We start from the raw sequence: 20,710 nt of genomic DNA on the forward strand, positions 1-20,710 counted from the left end.
AAGAAAGAAAACCCCAAAGTCCTTGCCAAAACCACACAAAACCCATTTCAAGAGATCAACAGATCCATCTGGCTCCTCAAACAATACTGGCAGGAAAGCCAGTGTGTATCAGGAGAACATTCCAAGGCATAGAGCATATTAAAGACAGCCCTACCTAGTTGATCCAACAGGTCATTAATGACAGTGAGTAGGCTGTTCACAGAGTTCTTAGCTTTTCTTGCATTGTCTTCCGCTTCCTGGGCAGCCTGTGAGGCCTGCAGGATAAAAAAAAATAAGTGAGAGCACAAAAAAGTGTAAGGATTACAAAACTATTGCCTCCCCTCTGCACTTAGACACCATTTCACTGTCTCCTCACTCCAGAATAACAATCATGCACAAAGATCTTTATCACAGGGCTAGGGGGAAGTCTGACAATCTTCAAGTAATCATTTTTCTGAATATTTCAGGATGGGGATCCCTGAAAACTGAGGAGGATTTTGCAGTAAAAGCCAGGATGGAATCAATAGAGCTATACAGTCCAGTTTCAGTTAAAATAGAAGGAAAAGTAGCTCTCAAATTCCAGCAGGGAGTCTATGCTAATGCACCAGAACTTGTCTCCTCTTCAGTTCTGCTTAAAGCTTGGTGGAACCAGAATAATGGCTGGACCTAGCTCTGTCTTTGCAAGAAGAGAGCAGGAGAAAAGCCTTCATGGCCAGGACAGCAGGGAGAAGGCCACTCCTAGCCACTGCTGTCACCTGCCAGCAGTACTTGCCTCATTTGCCATCTTCATATCCTGCTCAGCATCAGCCTGCTTCCTCTTCAGCTCTTTTTCTGCATTCTGCAGTTGCTTCATCATGTCATCCACTTCCCTGGCCAGTTCTGTCACATCAGCAAAGGTCTTGTCTGCTTCAGCTCTGGTAGCAGCAGCACTCTGCAGCCAACAGGTGGGAGAGGAGGAAAAAGGTGGTGAAGGTGCAGAACTTCCTTCAATCCTTCTCATCAAAATGCACTGATTTCCTATCTTGCCATACTTTGCATTTGCAGTGGGGAATGCAACAAATGTACGAGAGCGCACGGGGCTCAGCAGGAAATACTGACACAGCAGTTCAAGCAATCACACAGCAGGATCTCAGCAGGGGTGAACTGCAGCAGACCCACCTTCTGAACAGAACTGGCAATTTTCTCAGCATCATCTGCTCTGGCCTTGGCCTCGCGGGCGTCGGCAGCAGCGTTGCCCAGTGCCAGCTCTGCCTGCTGTGTCTTGTTGTTGGCCTCTGCAATGGTCTGGCTGATGGCAGGGATCTTCTTCAGCGCCTCCTCGGCTGCAGTCTTGTTATCGTTCACCCGCCTGTCAAAGTCTAAGGGGGGGAAAAACAGATCCTTATCATGTGCTCCAGAAGAGCCTTGGGATGCTCCTTTGACCAAGCCATCCAAGGCTTTGCTGCCCTGACACTGGAGTGATGAAGAACAAATTGGGGTCAGCTCTCCCTATTGCACATCTTCTGATGCTAAATAAGGAAGTTAAAAGGAAATTTCCAGTCCCTGAAAATGCTTGTATTTTTTCTTTAAAGAAAAACAAGCCAAAAGAACACATCCAACACTCAGGTAAGGGCAACAGCAGGGCCTCTTTAACCAGAATATCCTACTGCCAAGTGACTTGTCACACTGAAATTGAAGGATTCATTTTAAATGCTTCCTCTTTACCTTTCAAGTTGTTGAGAATGGTATTGGCCTCCTGTAGAGTGCCACTGCTCTTCCGAGCAGCTTCTTCTGCCAGGGCTTTTGCTGCATCTGCTCGAGCCAAGAGCTGGTCTGCAGTCTGAGGAGACATGACACGTATCAATGTATACTCACTTTCCGAAGGACAATCGTGTAGGTGTATGAAAAAGCACTATTAAGCCTTGAACAACACCGCCATCCAGAAGAACAGTGCTTCCTCTGAGACCAGATGAGTGGATGTACTTTGGGAATACTGTTCTGACTACAAAATTGACACCACATCTGGCAAATCCCTCCTATTTTACCATACAGCCTCAAAGCCATTGCTTTTAGCAGCTTTCTGCATCTCCTTTCTGGGGCCATTCTTCAGCATTCTTATGATCAATATGTAACATTAAGACTGAGTAAGACAAAATCATTTGCATCTGGCCAGTTACTTGTCTTCCTTGTTTGTTTTTTTTCCAGAGAACAAAAGCCTGCACAAAGCAGAACTGACCTGCTGCTCTGTCTTCCCTTTCTCCAAGAGGTTCTTTACTTCTAGTTCCTTTCCTTTCATATCTTCTCTCAAGTCCTCATAATCTTTTAGTTTCTTGGCAATTAGTTGATCCAGTTCCTCTGCTTCCTTCTTGATGTTATTTGCTCTATTCTGCAGGTGCAAATCACACACACAGATTCCTGAATATTAAAGAATTCCTGAACAGGTTGTAAGTTTTTCCACTTCTACGTTCAAGCCAAGAAGTTTGGCAAACATTTCACTCAGATTTTTGCCCTTCAGAAATTGGGGGAGGTGGGGTTTAGGTAGGTGGTTTTCTGCATTTAAATCTCCTACGTAAATGTTGGAATTGCAAAGAAGCTGGATTATGCCTAGACAGACAAAAAACCCACAGAGCATTCTTATGCAGAGAACACTGTAATGCAGAGAGCACATGTAAGGTATGCCAGCAACCTAGCAATCTTCAGGAAACACTGCACATGATGGTGCCCACATGTACCTCTAGCCCCGTGGAATCCACAGTAGGCAGGCTGGTGAGATTAGCATATATCTGCAGGGCTCTGTTTCCAGCTTCCTCTGCCTCCGCAAGCACTTTGTTGGCCTGTTTCTCTAGGTCTCGAGAAATATTCCTTGCTTGACTGTACCTAAAAAATCCCCAAGGATCCAGTTATGCAACAGTATTTTTTGTAGAACTGAACTTAGTAATTACTGAGAGTGGAGAGGCAAAGAAATTGAAAATCACCTCCCACAAAATCCAAAGCATACAGAGGGTTGTCTTAGTTTTAAGTACTGCTCTAAAGTCAGGAAATAAAACCAATTTTCTGTTACTGACTCACTTCTGGTTGAGCTCATCAATATCAATTGCAGTTTGGTTTTCTCCAGCCAGGGTCTTCAGCAGCAGTTGATACGCTTCTGTGGAAGTATCATTGGCAGCCTTGGCTGTGCGAACGATCTCATCAGCTTCCTTTTTGTGCCTGGACAAGATGACAGAAGAAAAATAATGCCATTAGATTTGTCAGCCAATAGTTCTTAACCTCAGGTCTTGATTATATTCTCTTTTACTTTTCCTTCTTTCCTTCCCCCAGATTTACATATGGGAGATGATGAAACATTTGAATTGGAAGATGGTTGCCATGTTTGCCCTCAGTGCTACACAGCCATTATCCCACAGCACCACTCTCCTAAGCAGCAAAGGGTGTGTGTCTCCCACCCAGCAAAGGAAATTCTGCTTCCCCCTTGTAGAGAAGAGCAGGGCTCTGACACAGGCCACGATGAGTACATCTTGCCACAGCCTACCTTTCTGCCAGCTTACGGGCCTCTTCTGCCAACACAGTCATGTTGTTGGGGTCCCCGCTTTGCTCTGGAGGTGTAATTGACTGGAAAAGAAAAAGGAAGGGGAAAAAACCCCTTAAAGCTCTTTGTTTCATCTTTTATTTGTCTTTGCTTTACATATTTACTGTCATGATCTAAAAGCTCAGAGATGCGTCTAACCTACTTCTCACTTCTCTGTATGTTTTTCCTAAGTCCATGCAGTTTCCACCACTGGTTCTCCCTTAAAAGACAATAGTGCTAATATTTATTTAGGACTTTTATATTGGTTTGGGCTAAGATACAATCTGTGACTGACAGTGGTGAACTTCTTTCACTGATTACCCACGATCTTAAGGCAAATTTGCTGTATGAGGGAGAGAGCAAGTGGAGAAACACACTGGAGGCACAGAAGGAAAGGCCCTCACCCTCTCCCAGCTGTGTGGGATCTCAGCAGCACACTCACCACGTTGTCAGCTGCCATCTTGGCCTTCTCCAGCATATTAGAAGCCAAGCTGATCAGGTCCTGAGTGTCCTCCACCCGCATCCGGGCCTGCTCCGCCAGGTTCTCCGTGTCCTGCACTGTGCCCTGGATGTTCCTCAGCCTGTTGAGCTGACTCACTAAGGTGCTGTTGATATCTTTGAGACGATCCATGAGACCCTGATCTACGTCTGAAACACACAAAAGAGAGGAAAGCAAAATTATAATTAGAGCAGGAAGAGAAGCTGGAGCAGCAGCTTACCACTGCAGGCACCGTGTTCGTAGGTTAATCCCCTACTGAAAGGGAACCAGCAAAGCCATTTCACAAACCTCTTAGCTTGAGATCAAAGTCATAATCAGAATGTGCACCAAACAGGAGAAATGAAAAGCCAGTAACTGCTAATAAGACAGTCCTGCTGGGTGTTGGAACTGACTGAGAGTTTGTGTTCAGAATCATGTTTTACTTCTCTCATTGACTTAAAATGACAACAGAGAGGCTCCTCAACAGGCACAAGATGTCTGTTTTGTGAACTCTCTTTAGCTTATCTCCTAGAAATTAAGCAGATGGAGGAATAGTGCAGATGTACATTTTTCCCACACTCAGGGCAACAACAGCTACTCTGAAGAAAGACACAAGGAGCTCCATGCAGAGCAGCTAGGAGCTGTGTGGAATAGCAAACCAAATCCCAACTCTCCCCAAACCAAAGGGCTGACAAAAGCTGGCAGGACAGAGCCTCGGTTCTCACATATGTAGGGTTTATAAAGCACCCAAATTTCACCAAATTCTTGAACCATCAGGTAACTCCCCACAACAGCATCTTAATAATGGAAGCAACACAGCACAGGCATGTGCCTCACAACCAAGGCAGTTACTCTTGAAAAGCTGAGAGTGTTACCAAGAATTAAAGTGCAAGCAGAAGCCCATAAAACTCCAAAATTAAGACTGGTCAAATATCTTGCAGCACATCTTAAGTACTGAACATGAACATTTGACACATTTCAAAAACATGCTACCACAAAAAAATAGAAATAACTTCTACAGGTGCACACAGATTTTTGCAAGGGTAGTTTTTGTTGCATTTACCTTGCCCTCTTAGTAAGAGAAGAACCTGGAGCTGGGGAAGGGTGTGGAGCACAAGTCTCATGAGAAGCAGCTGAAGGAGCTGGGAGGGCTTGAGCCTGGAGAAAAGGAGGCTCAGGGGGAACCTTCTGGCTATTCACAACTCCCTGACAGGAAGGTGCACCTGGGGGGAGGGGTCAGGTTCTGCTCCCAAGGAACAGGGACAGGATGGGAGGAAACAGCTTCAAGCTGTGCCTGGGGAGTTCTTAGCTATACAGCAGGAAAAATGTCTCCACTTAAAGGGCTGTCCAGCCCTGCTACAGCTGCTCAGGGAAATGGTGGAATCACCGTCCCTGGAGGGATCTAAAAGGTGGGTGGATGTGGTGTTTGGGAACATGGGTTACTGGTGGCCTTGGCAGTGCTGAGGGGCAGGCAACAGCAGGTCTTAACTTAAACGTCTTTCCAAATTAAATTATTCTATGATTCTAAGACAAAGAGACCAAAAATTCCACCACAAAACCAAATCCATTCTCTCATCTTTCTCCAATCCCCACCCTGCTACCCCCTTATGTGGGACTATTATCTAGGCATGGATGCCAAGCAGGCAGTATAAATCTACCTCAGCTAAAGCTAGGAAAATCTTAACAACCATTCTCACTGGCAGGAATCTTCCCACGCAAATGCCAGCATTAGATGTGTGCTAGCTTTTTCCCAGCTTCACACGAAAGGGACAAATTTTCCAAAACTGGTCTGAAATCAGTGAACCAACTCCTAGGGGAACATCTTTTACTGTAAAGTCAATAGCCTTCTTCAGAGTTCTCTTTTCCAAAACACACATCATCTTATACATTAAAGAGACCCTAAGGACAAACCACTGTCTCAGACATGACAAACATCCTGCTCAGATATCCCGTGGTGGTGGTGACAACACAAGAATCAATTTGAAACAGAGTTTAAGAGGAAGAACAGCACCCTTTAGAATATTCTACACTTTATGGTGGGATAATTAAGTTTGCCATCAGGATTTTGAAGCTTTCATTCTGATCATTGATGATATCCCAACAAGAACTACTTGATCCCAAGATGTCTGAGCAAACGTAAAGCATAGTAAGTGTACTGGAAAGTTTTCTGCTTGTTTAACAAATAAAACCCTCCTTTGCATCGAGAGAAAAGGGTAACACCTAAAATACTCCCATCCATACAGAGCTAGAGGCAGATCTTTACTTCCATGTTCAACAAAGACCACTGGTAGAACAGCATGGATAAAAGCACAGCCACTGCTGTTTTATTAACAACACCCACTGGCTCAGTGCTGCCTGAAATTGCTGTCAATCCTGGAGCACAACACTGGCTTGAAATAAAACATGTTGTCTCCAAAGGGAACAGGAACATCAGGCAAAGAACTCATTTAGTTGGTCCATGTCTGATCAGGTCAACTCACCTTTGCTCTTTTGTGCTTCATGGAGCAACTCCGTAACTTCTCTTTCTGCCTGCTTCAACCGTTCTTCGAAGGCTTCATCAGTTACAGTTTCTTCTCTGCTACCCAGATTTGCTATAAGATTTTCCAACTCCTGCAGCCTTTGACGTTGCTCCGCCACCTACATGTGAGGGACAGAGCACAGCTATGACACAGCAAAGCACCTTGAGCCTCTCTGCTTCCAGCAACCACCAACAGCCACGGGCCAGAATGCTGCACAAGTGGACACGTGCCACCATCTCCAGTGGTACCAAAAGCAGTATCTGAAGCCTTACCTTATCTTTCACTAATCTGTAACAGGCTGGACACTCCTGGCAGCCTGGCCACGAGCGGTTGTAGAAATAGTTCTCCTCACACTGGTTGCAGCGGCTCCCCACGAAGCCTTCCTTGCACTCACAGTGACCGTTCTCCCGGCACTGCAGGGACCGCGAGCCCTCAGGATCACAGTCGCAGGCTGTGGGGAAGTTAAACCTCAGTCACACTGCAGAAGATGCAGAAATACCCTAAAACTCACAGGATAACGGGACATGCTTAATACCCTAAAACATCTGCAAGAGCTATGGGGCACAAACACACAGCTGGACCTCACTCCTGACCGCAGTGTTTCTACTCACAAGCGGGATCCAACATCCACTGTGTGTGTTCAGTGTTGCTATTACCTCTCCCACAAAGCATCATTCTACCCCAGTTACATTGTAACCAAATGCAGTTAGTGTTCTTGCTCTTTACAGGCAGAGATATCAATGAGGAAAGTTTGGATCAACCTGCTTTGCAATCATGTTTGCAAGATCAGCTGCTCCTCAATACAGAATCTGTATACTGAGGCAATGTGCAGAGTAACTGCGCAGGGACACATTAGGAAACATTAGGGCTGTTGGAGGCCAAGATGCAGAGAATATATTTACACCAAGGAGAAGCAGGCATCTACTAAGCTGGATATCTAGTAAGTTGGACAAGAAAAAAGTAACAAAAGAAGACGGGGATAAGCTACAGTACAGAAATCAAGTTTTATCACGCACAGTGTGGACATTAAAGTGCCAACTTCTGCTGTGATGAGGAGTGAGGTGACAAAACACCTTCCCAGAGACAAAAGGAAAGCAAAGTCAAGGCTGGGTGTGCAACATCCTTCCCATCTGCCTCGCTCTGGCCCCTCAGACTTACGTTTACAGCCTTCAGAGCCAAAGCCGAAGTGGTTGGCCTCACATCTGTCACAGTGCTGGCCGGTGACGCCTGGCTGGCACTCGCACTGCCCCGTTCGGATGTCACATTGCCCACTGGTGGAGCCCAGCGCGTGGCAGTTGCACCTGGGAGAGGCAGGAACACGTCAGATGTGACACAGAAGGGACACGTGGGGCAAAGTGCCTCTCTGAGGAGCACAGCTTTACAGTTGCGTTTGCCAAAAGCTGCTTTTCTTGCTGCAAAGATGCAGCAGGCGAGGCACTGAGCTTTTGAACCATGCAAGGTCACTTGCTGCCTGCACTAAAAAAGGAACCCAAGAGGCCCAGCTACAATCACAAAGTCATGTGGCAGTTTTCTATTTAAAACTCTGTTTTAGAGCTCTTTATAAAGCTATTTATAAGTCAGGATTTTTGTGCAGCCTTAGTAACTGCTCCTTGACCACTGCTCTTCCCCACCCACAGCAGCAGCAGAACAGCTGTTACTTGTGACAAATATCACATTCCTGAACAATGTAAGCACAGACCCTACAAAACCAGGGTCTCTGCCCCAAGCTAAGACAAACCTCACCTCTCACAGCCACGTCCACTCTGCAGGTTGAAGAATCCAGGCTCACAGGCACTGCAGTCCCTCCCAGTGACATGAGACAAGCACTCACACTGCCCAGTCACTTGATTGCAGATTGTCTGCTGATTCACCGTGCCGTAGGGATTGCAGTGACAAGCTGCAGAAGTAAAAAGGTACAGAGAAACATGCACAAAGTCAGAAATCCCTTGTGGTGTTGGTACTTACCCTAATGGGCTGGACCCAAAGCACATGGCCACCCAGCCCCTGCATCGCACAATGCTTTTGCTTTGATAGCGCTACGTGCCTAAAAACACGAGGATTTTAGCAAGCTCGAGCCACCAAACCAGGGCAGAGCCACACAGTGCTGCTGACAGGCACAAGTGACAGCCCAACAGCAGCTCTTGGGGACAAAGCCATTTTTACATGCAAGAAGAAGTAAGTCTGACCTCGGCACTTGTCAGAGGGATCAGGGGCCAGGGGGTTCCCAAAGAAGCCATCCTTGCAGCGGTCGCAGTAGAAGCCAGCAGTGTTGTAGATGCACTTGAGGCACTCGCCCGTCTGGCGGTCACAGTTGCCCACAGCGTTGGGGTCAATGTTGTTGTTGCACTGGCACAGCCGGCAGGGCCTCACGGCACCATTTTTGCCCAGTGGGTCTCCGAAATAGGCGTCATCACAGAGCTCACACCTCTTGCCTGGGACACAACACAGACACGGGTGCTGCAGCAGAAAGCCCTTTGCTGCCATCTCACATGGATCCCCTTTGCAGTCCCTTTTGAAAAGCAAACTCTTCAGGCTTCTTCCCTTTCATCCCTCCTCAACTCTAAATTCAAGCTGATTTTTCACTGGAACTTGGCATTATGAATTATTTCCATTCTTCCTTCCCCTCCTATCCCTTTAAGCCAAACCTATTTGCTGCAATTTGTTGTTAATTTAAGAATGACAATAGGTAGAGTTCTGTGGGGTATTGCTGCTCCAGGAAACTCCTCTGCCAATGAGACCTGCCAAACCTCCACAGGCAGCCACCGAAGCATCCAACTCAGCAGCTTCCTACACTTACTGCAGATCTGACCTCCCCAGCCAGTTATGAGCTCTCTTTCTTAGGCAGCTCTTATATAGCACAAACCCCCTTTTTCCTCACATTCCAAAAAGGTGGTATGAGACAGGAGGAACTCTTCAGCAATCACATAACTACAAGAAAGATCAGCTGCTACAGACACCTGAACTGAAGGAAACCCAGGGCCTGGACTCTGCTTTGGTTCACAACGCAGTGGCACCCACAGGAACCCCCATGACCTGCTTATGTGCTTGGTCAGAGGCTTTCCTAAGCACTCAAGAATTTACAGGTATTCTGTACTTTGGACTCTGCCATGCCAAGCATAAAAACAGCAGAGAAGCATGAAGGGTGCCTGCCATCCTATGGCTTCCTTGCTGTTTGCAGGCAGAACAAAAGTTTCCGCTTAACAACTCAGCTAACATGCTTGGACTTCACAGCTGATTGCTATGAAAAAAGATCTGTATCTGTTCACATATTTCTCCTTAAAATTGCTGAGCACTAGTTTGATCTTGTATTTTTTTGGGCAGTGTTCATGAGTCACTGCAGCCTTCCTGCTCTTCCTAGGAAGCATCCTGTAGTGCCTCACTTGCTGGCAAACTGCACCTTCTAATTTTATTTCAGTCTGACCTGCCCTCCTGTCTCTTTTAAATCTATTTTCTGTCCAACACCATGCCATCATGAGAGCTCTACTGGAAGGCAGCATGGCTCTCCTACAGAGCACAGAAATGGTCAGACTTCACAGATCAAGCCTTTAGTTCTCAAGAAACAGGCATGAAAAAACATGTGAAGCCCCAGGCCTCACATGGGACAGAAAACAGGGCTGAGGAAGGGAGAAGGATATGAACCAGAAGACACAGCAGCTTTCAGAGCTACTCATTTTAGATCAGAGAAGAAGATCTAGCAGGAGACACACTTTCCACAAGCATGTGGATGTAGAAAAAGATGTTTTGTGTAGGAACACACCTGTAGTGCCAGCCTGACAGCTGGTGCACACAACCTCCTTGGTGCGGGGCACAATGGCACAGCTCGACACGCCTGGGCACGGGCAGGGCTGGCAGTCCGAGGCTGTGCCGGCCGTGGCATCGCCGTAATAGCCATCGCTGCACTTCTCACAGTGAGTCCCCGCCGTGTTATCCCTGCAATTGCACGTGCCTGGAACAGAGAGGGACGTCAGCTTTGCCTCACTGTCCAATCCAGAAAAGAAGAACCACCCTCATGCTGCTCCCGGTTTGCTCAGCCCCTCTTACCTGTCTCGGGATCGCACGTCTCGCTGTGCCCGTTACACGTGCAAGGCACACAGGGGCTGTAGGGCCCGAGGCTCGGGGTCTCTCGCCGGTACCCAGAGGTGCAGCGCTCACAGAACTGCCCCTCGTATCCCACTGGACATGAGCAGCTCTCCACCCAGGCCACAGGCACGCCAGCACCGGGGTGAGCACTTGTGATGGTGACATCATCCAGGTGACCGGCACCTAGAAAGCACCAAGGGGCAAACTCTTTTTAACCACAAAGGCCATCATCACTGCTTCCCCAAACACAGCTGAACGGTACGAGGGACGCACAGGTGGGTGCTTGCAGTTGGTAAGGTGAATCAAGGTGCAAAACCCTCCGAGAGGGTTTAGAGAGATGAGCAAAGATGCACTAGAGCTCACCAAGGGAACATGCAAGGTAGGAAAGCTAAGAATGACAAGTACAGTCAATTAAAATTAAGTTGTATTTTACATGTGTATGGTTTCCATTTCCAAATCAAATACCAAAACCAATTCCTGGCTTTCAAGACAGAAAGACCATGTCTCTAGCAATTTTAATACACCGTCTGCAAACCACGCCTCGGGACAAACCCTTCAACTATTCCTCTCAAGCCATTCCTTCCTCTGGCATTTCAGCACTTCCCTCCTCTACTCCCAGTCCCTTCCCTGGAGCAAAACAGAGCCCAGACACAACATAGCTGACCTTTAACTTATACCACTATGTTTGTAGCACTGCAGCAGCTTCAGTGCACTGAGCAGAACCTCAGCTCCTCCATATTAGCAGTGGCTACAGAACTCAGGGATGGTTTGCTCCACACCTTTCTTCCCCTCCATTTCACCACCCCACATTCCTCATTATGGGCCACCTCTCTGAAAACACTTGCAGTTTTCCCACCTTTCCCAAATGCAGATTTCATCCTTTGCACCTTTCTGCAAAAATTCTTCATCACACAGCAATACCAGAGGACATATTTTTGCTTCTAATTCATGCCCATTTTTATAAATATTTGTTATGAAGAACTTTCACTCAGCTTCTGCACAGGCAGCACTTTAGACACTGTCTTTCCCATTTGTCATGTCAAGGCAAGACCCAAAAAGAGGGAGGACGTAACCACTTCCAGTGTAGCAAAACTTAAAGGTAAATGTTGTAAACTTCCTACATCCTACCGTGCCCTTCAGTACTCTCTACTATTTTTACCAACTAGAGGATAGTGGCTATTAAACAAAGCAAAATTCCCATGTCTAGAGCAAGGAATCAGCAGTTGGTAAGTGCTTAGCTTTCAGACATTCAAATACAACACTTTTTTCCCCATATCCTCTTCAGGAGGTCTGGGAGAAGATGCTACACAGGAAAGCCAGCTGAAAAGCCACTGGCACAAGCTTTGCCAAATAACCTGCCACAGCTGTTTATGGTTGGGCCCTTCAAGGAAGCAACCCAAGCACTAAAGAAATGAGTCTGCCTCCTCCTCTGCGACATTCTACTCAGCAACTTACTTCTCTCACTGTATGTCCCACGGATCTTGATGGAAGTCAAGTTGTGGAGGAGCTTTTGGAATTCAAATGCTGTAAGAGCAGGCCTCCACGGGTAATCTGCAGCCTCATGGAGCCTGGGGAGAAGAGCCAAGCATCATCAGCACAGCCAAAACAGAGAGTGCTAACAGCTGCACCCTCTCAAAAGCTCCCTTTGCAACAGTGCTGTGCTATTGCAACATCACCCAAATAAATTTAAACCTAATGATCTCCGTTTCCTCAAGATCTCAGAGGCCAAGGCAGCCCAGGCCAGGCGACAGCTGCTCCCACTGTACCTGAAGGTGTAGGTCTGCACATTCTCACTGGGGTAGGAGTTGCCCTGGGCAATGAGAGGCACTGACACTCTCAGCCCAGCCCCTTCCAGCACCAGGTCCTCTGCAGAGAGGCGTGTGTCCCGCCTGTCCACACGGAAGGAGAAGGTCAGGTTCTGCCCATAACTCAAAACCTGGTTGCCCAAGAACTTGCCTGAAAGGGGAAGAAATCCTTACAGTTAGGGGACAGAACACAAAGGGCACAAAGAGCACAGAAAGTTATGCTTTTAAAATGACCTACGTGGTGCAACAAAGTACATGGGGAAGTAGGTGTCTGAGATAACGGAGATATCCTGGGTCTCAGCACTCCACTGGAGCAAGACTTCCGAGCCATCACGCTGCTCAGCACGCCACTCATCCTCTCCTGAAGAATCAGACAGGCAAGAATTAACACCCTTGGAAGATGGAGATTTGCACATACTTCTCACATCATGTTGTTCATGTCTTACTTAATCTAACGTGCATGGACACTGACAGGCTGCAGAAAGCAGCTGTGCAGAAGAATTCAGATAATAAACACCATCTTTCCAATTTAAGCCACTAACTCAAGTGCTGACTTGAAACTTCTGAACTTTGAACCCTCTGATGACTACTTGTCCAAAACCTTCTTTTCTAAAGAGCTTAAGCAGAGATAGAAAAACCTGCAGTCCCCTATGACTTGTTGAGAGTTGCAGCCTTTGCATGAACTGTTCTCCAGTGGAATTTTAATTAAAAATATGCTCTTTTCAGACTATGTAGCATGAAAACATGCATACACATGAAACTGACTGCATGAAAATAACAGCTTTGTCCTGGGCTCATAGACTCATTGGAAACACAACTCCGTTTTACTCAGAGCCATGTAAACCCCAAATCTAAAGTGATTTTAATCCTCTCAATCAGAAAATCCTGATTTGGTTCTAGAACAGAAGAAACTCTGCTTTGCCAGTTTTACTCTCAGGCTAGAAAAGGTTTCTATTTTCAATTCCCACCTGCACCTGTATGGTGTACAATAACTGCGTGCCCGAGGCCAGAGCTGAATTCATGCCTCCCCATCTGAACAAACAAGCTGCAGACATGGAAGCTCCAGGCAGCTTCAGCACTTCCGGAAGAGGGATCCTAGATCTGCCTGCCCAAGGTTTGTGGTTTTACACAGAAAGGAAGGAGTTGGGTTTTTTTAATAGCTTCTGACTCGAGTCTACAGCCCAACCTGAGACACAAAGGAAAGCTCAATTTTACCGAACTCGAAGTTGGAGGTGATGCTATAGACACTGTAGCCCACAGCACTGGTGCAGACTGAAGAGTGTCCAAAACAGAAGCAGGGAGTACAGCCTCTTGGATTGGAGGAATCCAGATGGAAAAATCCAGGTTTGCATCTGAAGATGCAAAGGAAAGATAATTAATTTTCCTGATGCTTAACCCCAGGTCCTCACTCAAATGTTATTCATTCTTGAAACAAAGCCATGGGAAGAAAAACTCACCTCTCACAGTGGAATCCTTCCACATTATCCTTGCATGCACACCGCCCTGTCTCAACATTGCATTCCCCTGTGCTGCCAGCAGCATTGCAAGAACAGGGCCTGGGAGAGTCAGGAGAGAGGTTAGTTCAGTAAGAGCCACATAGAGAAAGCTTAAAAAAAAGCCTAGCTTTCCTTTTAGAGAGCTGAAATCTTCCTTACCTGCACCCAGCTTCGGAGAGGGAGTGGAACCCTGGCTGGCACCGGTCACACTTGTCCCCCATCACACCAGGTTTACAGCTGCATTGGCCATAGCTATCACACTGTGTGCTGAGGGAGCCTGTGGGGACAGCAGGGACAGGCACCTCAGCATACACACATGGCTCCATCAGCTGTTCAAACTTTACAAAACAGCCAAGAAATAAGGAAGAAGAAAGCGGGAAGCACAGCCTCAAGCTGATGAGTGACAGCTTACCTGAAGTTCTAGTGTGCTTCTGGCTCACAGGGATTTTTCCCCTGGCAGGTCTAGACAGATGAACTGTCATCTAATCTTCCCAAACTATACTCAGCCTTTTATTCCTACTAACCAACCTTTTTATATACAAAATATAATTTTAACTTCAAATTACCTTCTCCTGCTTCATCCTCAGTGTTGTGTTTCTATGCCCCAATTCTACATCTGTTTTACTCTGCAATATGTAATTTCCAATGTTTTATTCCTTGAATCCCTTGTGTTCCCCCTAATCAGCATCTCCCCTTTCTCTGACCTCTCCCTTTCACACTCCCTTTCCATCCTTGATTCCTAAGTTGCATTTAAAGACTAAATTGCCTCTTTGGAGCACAGCTGCATGTGCCACTATGAACCCTAAATTCAAGAGTAAACTCTTGAGCAAAACCCTCATTTTTGGAAGGATGCCTTCCTCAGTACTGCTCCATTCAGGTGGTCTTGCACAAAAAGCAGTAGCAGGTTTCTTTAATCCATAGTGGACAAAATGCTTTCTCCCAAGCATCCATATGGCTGCTGACCTCAGAGCTGTCAGCACTGTAAGAGTTAACTACCAGGAGAAAAATATTTTAATATACAGAAATAGCTGCTTGTTTCCACTTCAATCCACACCAGATTATAGCAAAGTGAAGAGTTATAAAATGATTAGACTGGATGGGACAGAAGAACTCACAAAACAAAGCTTTACCATATACTGTTGAAGTTCAAATTCCCTTTACAGTCCCACTAGGGATTATTTAGGAAAAAAGAGTACTTGACAAAAAATATCAATCCAAACATATCCAGGAGATTCAAATACACCCTGGGTGTCAGTGCGTAATGGCATACAAGCTAAAGGCTAAGTTATAAAGGCATTTGAAAGCTGTCCTTAAAGACCTGAGAAGCTACCTCCCTGCATCTTTTTGACTGTCTCAGCTGACACCAACCCTCACCCCACTTAAAATAGGGTCTAACACAAGAACCCAGGGAAGCAGTTAGAAGAAAGGGCCTTTATTGGTCAAAAATTTCACAACTGAATGACTCCTTGACAAAATTAGATGGGAGATGCACCCTGGCAGACCTCTCCCTGGCTGCTTTTAGGGCATGTTGCAAGCAATAACTTATGCCAGCTACTCTTTTGAAACCTCACATCATATCTTACTATGTGTTACCCTTTTCCCTCCTTCCACCTTACTTGCTGTGGGCCGGTATAGTTATGGGATCACTCCTTACAGGTTAAGTGGTTCCCCTCACAACAAAAGATGTATTCTCCTGCTAGAATTACCCCCATCCTCGTTTTTTTTAAAGGAGTTTAGCTACATATTTTGAGTTCACTTCGTTTTATCTCACCCCACCCCCTTTTGTGTTTAATGTTTCACTGGTTTGTATTTATAGTGCTTGGATACTCGGTAGGAGAAACTGATGCAGCAGCTAAAGTTCACTACAATTTCTCAGCATGAACAACTTCCAGAAATACCCGCTCACATCATCTCGGTTATTAAGAATTTAAATGAGATTTTTAGTACTGGGAGCATCCAGGGTAACCCATACACAGTGGGAAAAAAAAAAAAAAATCTATTTCAGAATACATTTGAAGGAGTAAGTGCTGCAGAAGTGACCCATCTGCCCCTGCCACCCTAACCACATTTTGATCCAAGGATAACTAAAACCAAAATACAACCCAATAAACATTTCCTACGTGTAGGGAAGGAAAAAAAAAAAAAAATCCAAAGACCCCCTCCCTCTTTTTAGCCCAGAGTTTGCAGTGAGCCGCATGACCGAAAGAAGAGGTGGGTTTTGCAAGAGCCACGCTGGCAGCACTGCTCACCGACTGGGTTGCAGCTGCAGGGCAGGCAGGCCTCGTCGCTGCCCAGGCGGTAGAAGCTGTCGCGGCAGCGCTCGCAGCGGGGCCCGTCCGTGTTGCCGGCACAGGCAGTGCAGTGGCCGCCGTGGCCCGTGGCTCGGTACAGCTCGGGGTCGAAGTAGCACTCCTGGGAGCGCCCATTGCAGTCGCACGCTGCAAAGACAGGGCACTGTCAGTGACCGGCCCGTGCCCACAGCACAAAGCCCACCCAGCACAGTGCTGCTCTACAAGGAGTTGGGGTAGGAGGTTTTAACCACTCTGTGACCTGAAACAAACTTGAGACCGCTCTCATCGATGTCCAAAAGAAAACCAGCATTTTCTACCCCACTTCTTTTGACATCAGGCTGCCACTTGCAGCCAAAATGTTGTCCTCCCATACAGAACCCACTGATCTCCGTCATCCAAACAAGCATGAAAAGGTAACATGAGGCTGCTCCATGCCGTAATGAGAGCTTTTCCCCTGGACTGCACATCCCTAGGAAGCAGGACATCCCAGTTTCACCAGCCCACTGAGGGAAGCAACAGACAGCTGGGATCTATCTAGACACACAGAGGTTAGACAGGAAGAAAACTTCTCTGTCTGGAAAAGCTTCCCCATAAAGTAAACTACCAGGAGCTGTGGCCTGGGACAAAACACCAAGCGAATTGGTGCTCCGTGACAGAGATCTACATTTGTGGTCCAGAAATTAGATTAAATAATCAACAAGTAACTGTAAAAACCGATAATCCAAATGCAAAAACCAGCTGATGCTAAATGAGGAGCTTTTGAAAGGGCAATTATACTCCAGCACAGTAAACAGATTTTTTTTTTCCCCCCCATGGGTCTCCAAGTACAAGCCTGTACATTTTTGCAGGACATCTCTTTCCTAAAGGTGGTTCCCATCCTTCTTCAGAAAGGAGATACCCATTCCTCAGGATCTACCAAAAAAGCTCCCACAGGACAGGAGTGGAATGACCAATTCCATTTCCAGTCTCATGAACTGTGCTTAGTGCTGGCTAACTGTAAGTGAGCCAAGTTAAAAGCAGGCAGGGCCAGCTCGTGGCTGGCAGCAGAGGCAGCGGGCCCTGTCCCAGACAGGCTGTCCCAGGTACAGCCACACATACGCAGGCACTCATTGGCGCTCTCGGCCGTCGCTCTCCTCCAAGGGCGGTCGTTGAAGAAAGGAAGGCACTTCTCACAGTCCACCCCGAAGGTATTGTGTTTGCAGTTGCAGACCAGCTTCCCAAGCTCATTCTTCACACACTCACTCGCGTGCCCGTTGCATTTACACCTGGTTCAGGAGAGGTAAGGAACGGGTATTAAAACTCCAGGGCTCCAGGTCACTCACAAAGCAACACCAAAAAAAGGGTCCAGATCTCAAAATCTGAGATGAGAGAAATTTGAAGGTAGATGATTACAACAAAATCGAGAACAAAGCTGCTGTCATTCAGCCTGGAGAAGAGGAGGCTTCGTGGATATCTTATGGAGGTCTTCTTGTATCTAAAAGGGGTTTACAAGATAGAGAGAAACTTTTTATAAGAGTCTATAGTGATGGGACTAGGGGCATTAATTTTAAACATCTTTCAAATTTTAATTCAGATTGGGCATAAGGAATCAATGTTCTTCAATGAGGGTGGGGGGACAGTGGCACAGATTGCCCAGTGAAGCTGTGGTTGCTCCATCCCCAGAAGTGTCCCAGGCCAGGCTGGACAGGGCTTGGAGCACCCTGGGATAGTGGAAGGTGTCCCTGCCCATGAAGGAGGTTGGATGATCTCTGAAGGTCCCTTCCAAACCAAAACATTCTATGAAACAAAGAGGTGCAGCCTGCTCTAGGCAGGCATTTAGAAATTAGCTCCTTTGCAGTCTTCAGGCTAACCTGAGTAGGAAAAGCAAAGATTTAGCTGGCTTTATGTTAGTAAATTTTCCGCAACTTCTCTCTTTTGAGAGCCCAGAACACAGTGTGTTCACTGGGTGTGGGCTACTGTGGTATCAGTAGGAAATTAAACAGCACAAAGGTGACTAATATAGAAGCCATGGGACCTCCAGACTGGTGGTGCAGCCAACACAAATCCCCATGTGGCCAAAACCCAGTCTCTGTTTGCTGTAGGCAAACAGTCCAAACCCCTGCAGTGATCTCATCTCTGTTTATTAAAGCATTTTATCATCAACTACTTAAGGTTTAAACATTCTACAACAGACTTTGGCAAAAGCAATGGACAACCACAACCATATTGTACCTCCAAAGGAGATCGTTTCTTCAATATATGCGAAGTAGAGTCACTGAGATTTTCTACTCACTGTTTTTCTAGAGTACATATACAGGCAGAGAACAACTTAAAAGCACATTAAAAATGGCACAAACCACAGAGCAGAAAAAGTTTTCTTCTTTTGTTTTTCATTTTAGTTACTCTTTTTACCATTTACCCTCTCAAATCACTTAATATTTCATCTAATCAAGGAAAAAAAATTGATCTCTGCCAGCCCTGAAGTTACAGCTACAAAAGCTTATACACAATAATTGAAAATTATGTAAAATTCATTTTAATGCATTCTTGATTTAGGACAGTCAGTAAAGACCAGAGCCTATTTGTATGATGTGAATACAATCCACATCTTTAAAGCGGTCTAGCAAAGCTAACCAAAAACTTTAGCAAGCACAGAGTTTTATTGTCTACTTACCTACCACCCACAGCAAAATCAGAAATTGCATAGTAGTAAGACTTGAGAACTTTTGGGTCATTGAAAACTTCATCTCCAAAAGTGTTCAGACGGTTGAGGGTCACTCTAATATCTGTAGCTGTCACCCATTCCTGGAGCAGACAGAAATCCCATCAGATGAAACACCCTCTCCCTTGAAAGAATACCAGTCATTAACACTTCTAATAATGAAGTCATTCAGCACCAGCTGGTTCCTTCCTCATTGTTTCCCCCTCTGCACCTCGGGAGCTCACATGCTCCTGTCCCAGAAGCCTTATGCCACATCTTCTTGGTTCAAATGGGTTTTCCTGACTCTTTCTCCTCTCTGGAGACCCTTTCCAACGTCTCTTCGGATCCTGACTTACTTTCAATTGGGAAGCACTGAGTAACCTCTCCAGCAAAAAAAGTGCAGGGCAGGTAATTATGCCAGCTTGCTAATTGTACATATCTGTCTGGCTGCAGTTTTCCTGCAAAGCTACATAGCACCAAAAGCTTTAGGGTACATTTGTCTGCAGACATACTGCACCAGTCTAAAAGATACAGACAGACAACTGAGTGTGGCTGGGGGAGGCTGAGGAAGACAGACAGACAGATCTGATTTGCAAAACAAGAGTTTTTCATAATATTTACACAGCGTCTGTAACACACTGCCCTGTTCTTGTGCAGCAGCAGCCAGCACACACAGCCTGTTGCCAAATTTAATATCACCTTCTGCCAGCCACTGACACTGGCACCTCCTTGGTTTTATTATACCCTTTACAAAGGTATTTTCCTTCAAACAACATAAAAAATGAACACAAAGAAACATCCCTGTACCTACAACTGTGCAGCACCTGTTTCACTGCTCAGCCAGTAACATAGTGTTTATTTAATGAATTACAAACCCTGATGTAAACACATGGAAACACCAATCACAATATACACATTTACTTCAGTTCTGAAAAACAGCACCAGAGGCTGGTACACATTTTAGGAAAATCGTGGTCATCTCTCTATTCCTTACATAGAGAAGTTTATCAGAAAATGATATACATTTCTAACTTGAAATCTTCTTGTTCACCCTAACGGTAAGACATGGTTTTCTGCAAGGGTTGGCTACACCAATGAGGTGGCCAAACTGGTTCTTTTCCACTTCAGAAGTTCTTTGTCCTTTCCCATTAATCTTATTTTTTCATTTCACTTTAGTTTACAGAAGCAACCCCACCAGATTCTGCTCTCCCACCTGGGAATCAAAGACAGGAAGCCCTGAGCCTACTGGGTGATCATCTCACTTTGCTCCTGCTACTCCAAGAGCAAAGGGACATGATGGCAATTACAGCTCTGATAGGAAGACAATGAGCCCCAGTGACCCAAACCCCACAGCTTTAGCTCCTTGTTGCAATATAAACTGGAGAAGTCACCAAGCAGAACACAAAAACTGGCAAGTAAATCAGACAAACTGGTGCTCCTAGTATGCTCCTGACCACTGCCCAACCACTCCTGTGAATGCAAAAATAAAATTCAAAAATGTTCAACAACAAAAAACCCTGCCAAAACTCTCTTTCCAAGCCACTTGTAAGAGAAAAATACCAAGGATAAAATCAAACTTCTCTGCTTCAACACACATGTAAGAGAACAGGGTAGGAATTCCTGTAATGCTTTATGTATTTTGAAAAATCCTGTATTTCTTACTGTTACTGCTTGAAATATACATGCAGATTCTCAAATATTAACTGGACTGAGACTTTACCCTCCTCTGTCCTTGTATCTGAAACAACAGCAGAATATCCACAGTTGCTTTCTAAGCTGCCAAGATTTACATTCATCCTCTGAAGATTTCCATGACGCCTACTGACAAATCATCCTTA

The 20,710-nt window shown here is 45.8% G+C and overlaps 1 protein-coding gene across 1 annotated transcript in view; it reads right to left on the reverse strand.

Annotated features, from left to right (window-relative positions):
* The window catches only part of LAMC1 (laminin subunit gamma 1), a 65,639-nt gene that overhangs the window by 1,684 nt on the left and 43,245 nt on the right, over window positions 1-20,710 (reverse strand). The window contains exons 3-27 of the mRNA XM_062497853.1: window positions 18,846-18,976; window positions 17,291-17,457; window positions 16,151-16,339; window positions 14,061-14,178; window positions 13,863-13,961; window positions 13,621-13,757; window positions 12,644-12,766; window positions 12,367-12,556; window positions 12,056-12,168; window positions 10,562-10,783; window positions 10,278-10,466; window positions 8,707-8,952; window positions 8,264-8,417; window positions 7,679-7,821; window positions 6,793-6,971; window positions 6,482-6,638; window positions 3,966-4,171; window positions 3,488-3,567; window positions 3,028-3,165; window positions 2,691-2,835; window positions 2,195-2,344; window positions 1,684-1,798; window positions 1,138-1,337; window positions 752-910; window positions 155-254 (exon numbers count right to left, since the gene is read on the reverse strand). Of these exons, the coding sequence (XP_062353837.1) occupies window positions 155-254; window positions 752-910; window positions 1,138-1,337; window positions 1,684-1,798; window positions 2,195-2,344; window positions 2,691-2,835; window positions 3,028-3,165; window positions 3,488-3,567; window positions 3,966-4,171; window positions 6,482-6,638; window positions 6,793-6,971; window positions 7,679-7,821; window positions 8,264-8,417; window positions 8,707-8,952; window positions 10,278-10,466; window positions 10,562-10,783; window positions 12,056-12,168; window positions 12,367-12,556; window positions 12,644-12,766; window positions 13,621-13,757; window positions 13,863-13,961; window positions 14,061-14,178; window positions 16,151-16,339; window positions 17,291-17,457; window positions 18,846-18,976 (3,850 nt within the window). The remainder of the gene's footprint in view (window positions 1-154; window positions 255-751; window positions 911-1,137; window positions 1,338-1,683; window positions 1,799-2,194; window positions 2,345-2,690; window positions 2,836-3,027; window positions 3,166-3,487; window positions 3,568-3,965; window positions 4,172-6,481; window positions 6,639-6,792; window positions 6,972-7,678; window positions 7,822-8,263; window positions 8,418-8,706; window positions 8,953-10,277; window positions 10,467-10,561; window positions 10,784-12,055; window positions 12,169-12,366; window positions 12,557-12,643; window positions 12,767-13,620; window positions 13,758-13,862; window positions 13,962-14,060; window positions 14,179-16,150; window positions 16,340-17,290; window positions 17,458-18,845; window positions 18,977-20,710) is intronic.

This window comes from Cinclus cinclus, chromosome 8 (genome assembly GCF_963662255.1).
Source record: "Cinclus cinclus chromosome 8, bCinCin1.1, whole genome shotgun sequence".
Classification (NCBI taxonomy): domain Eukaryota; kingdom Metazoa; phylum Chordata; class Aves; order Passeriformes; family Cinclidae; genus Cinclus; species Cinclus cinclus.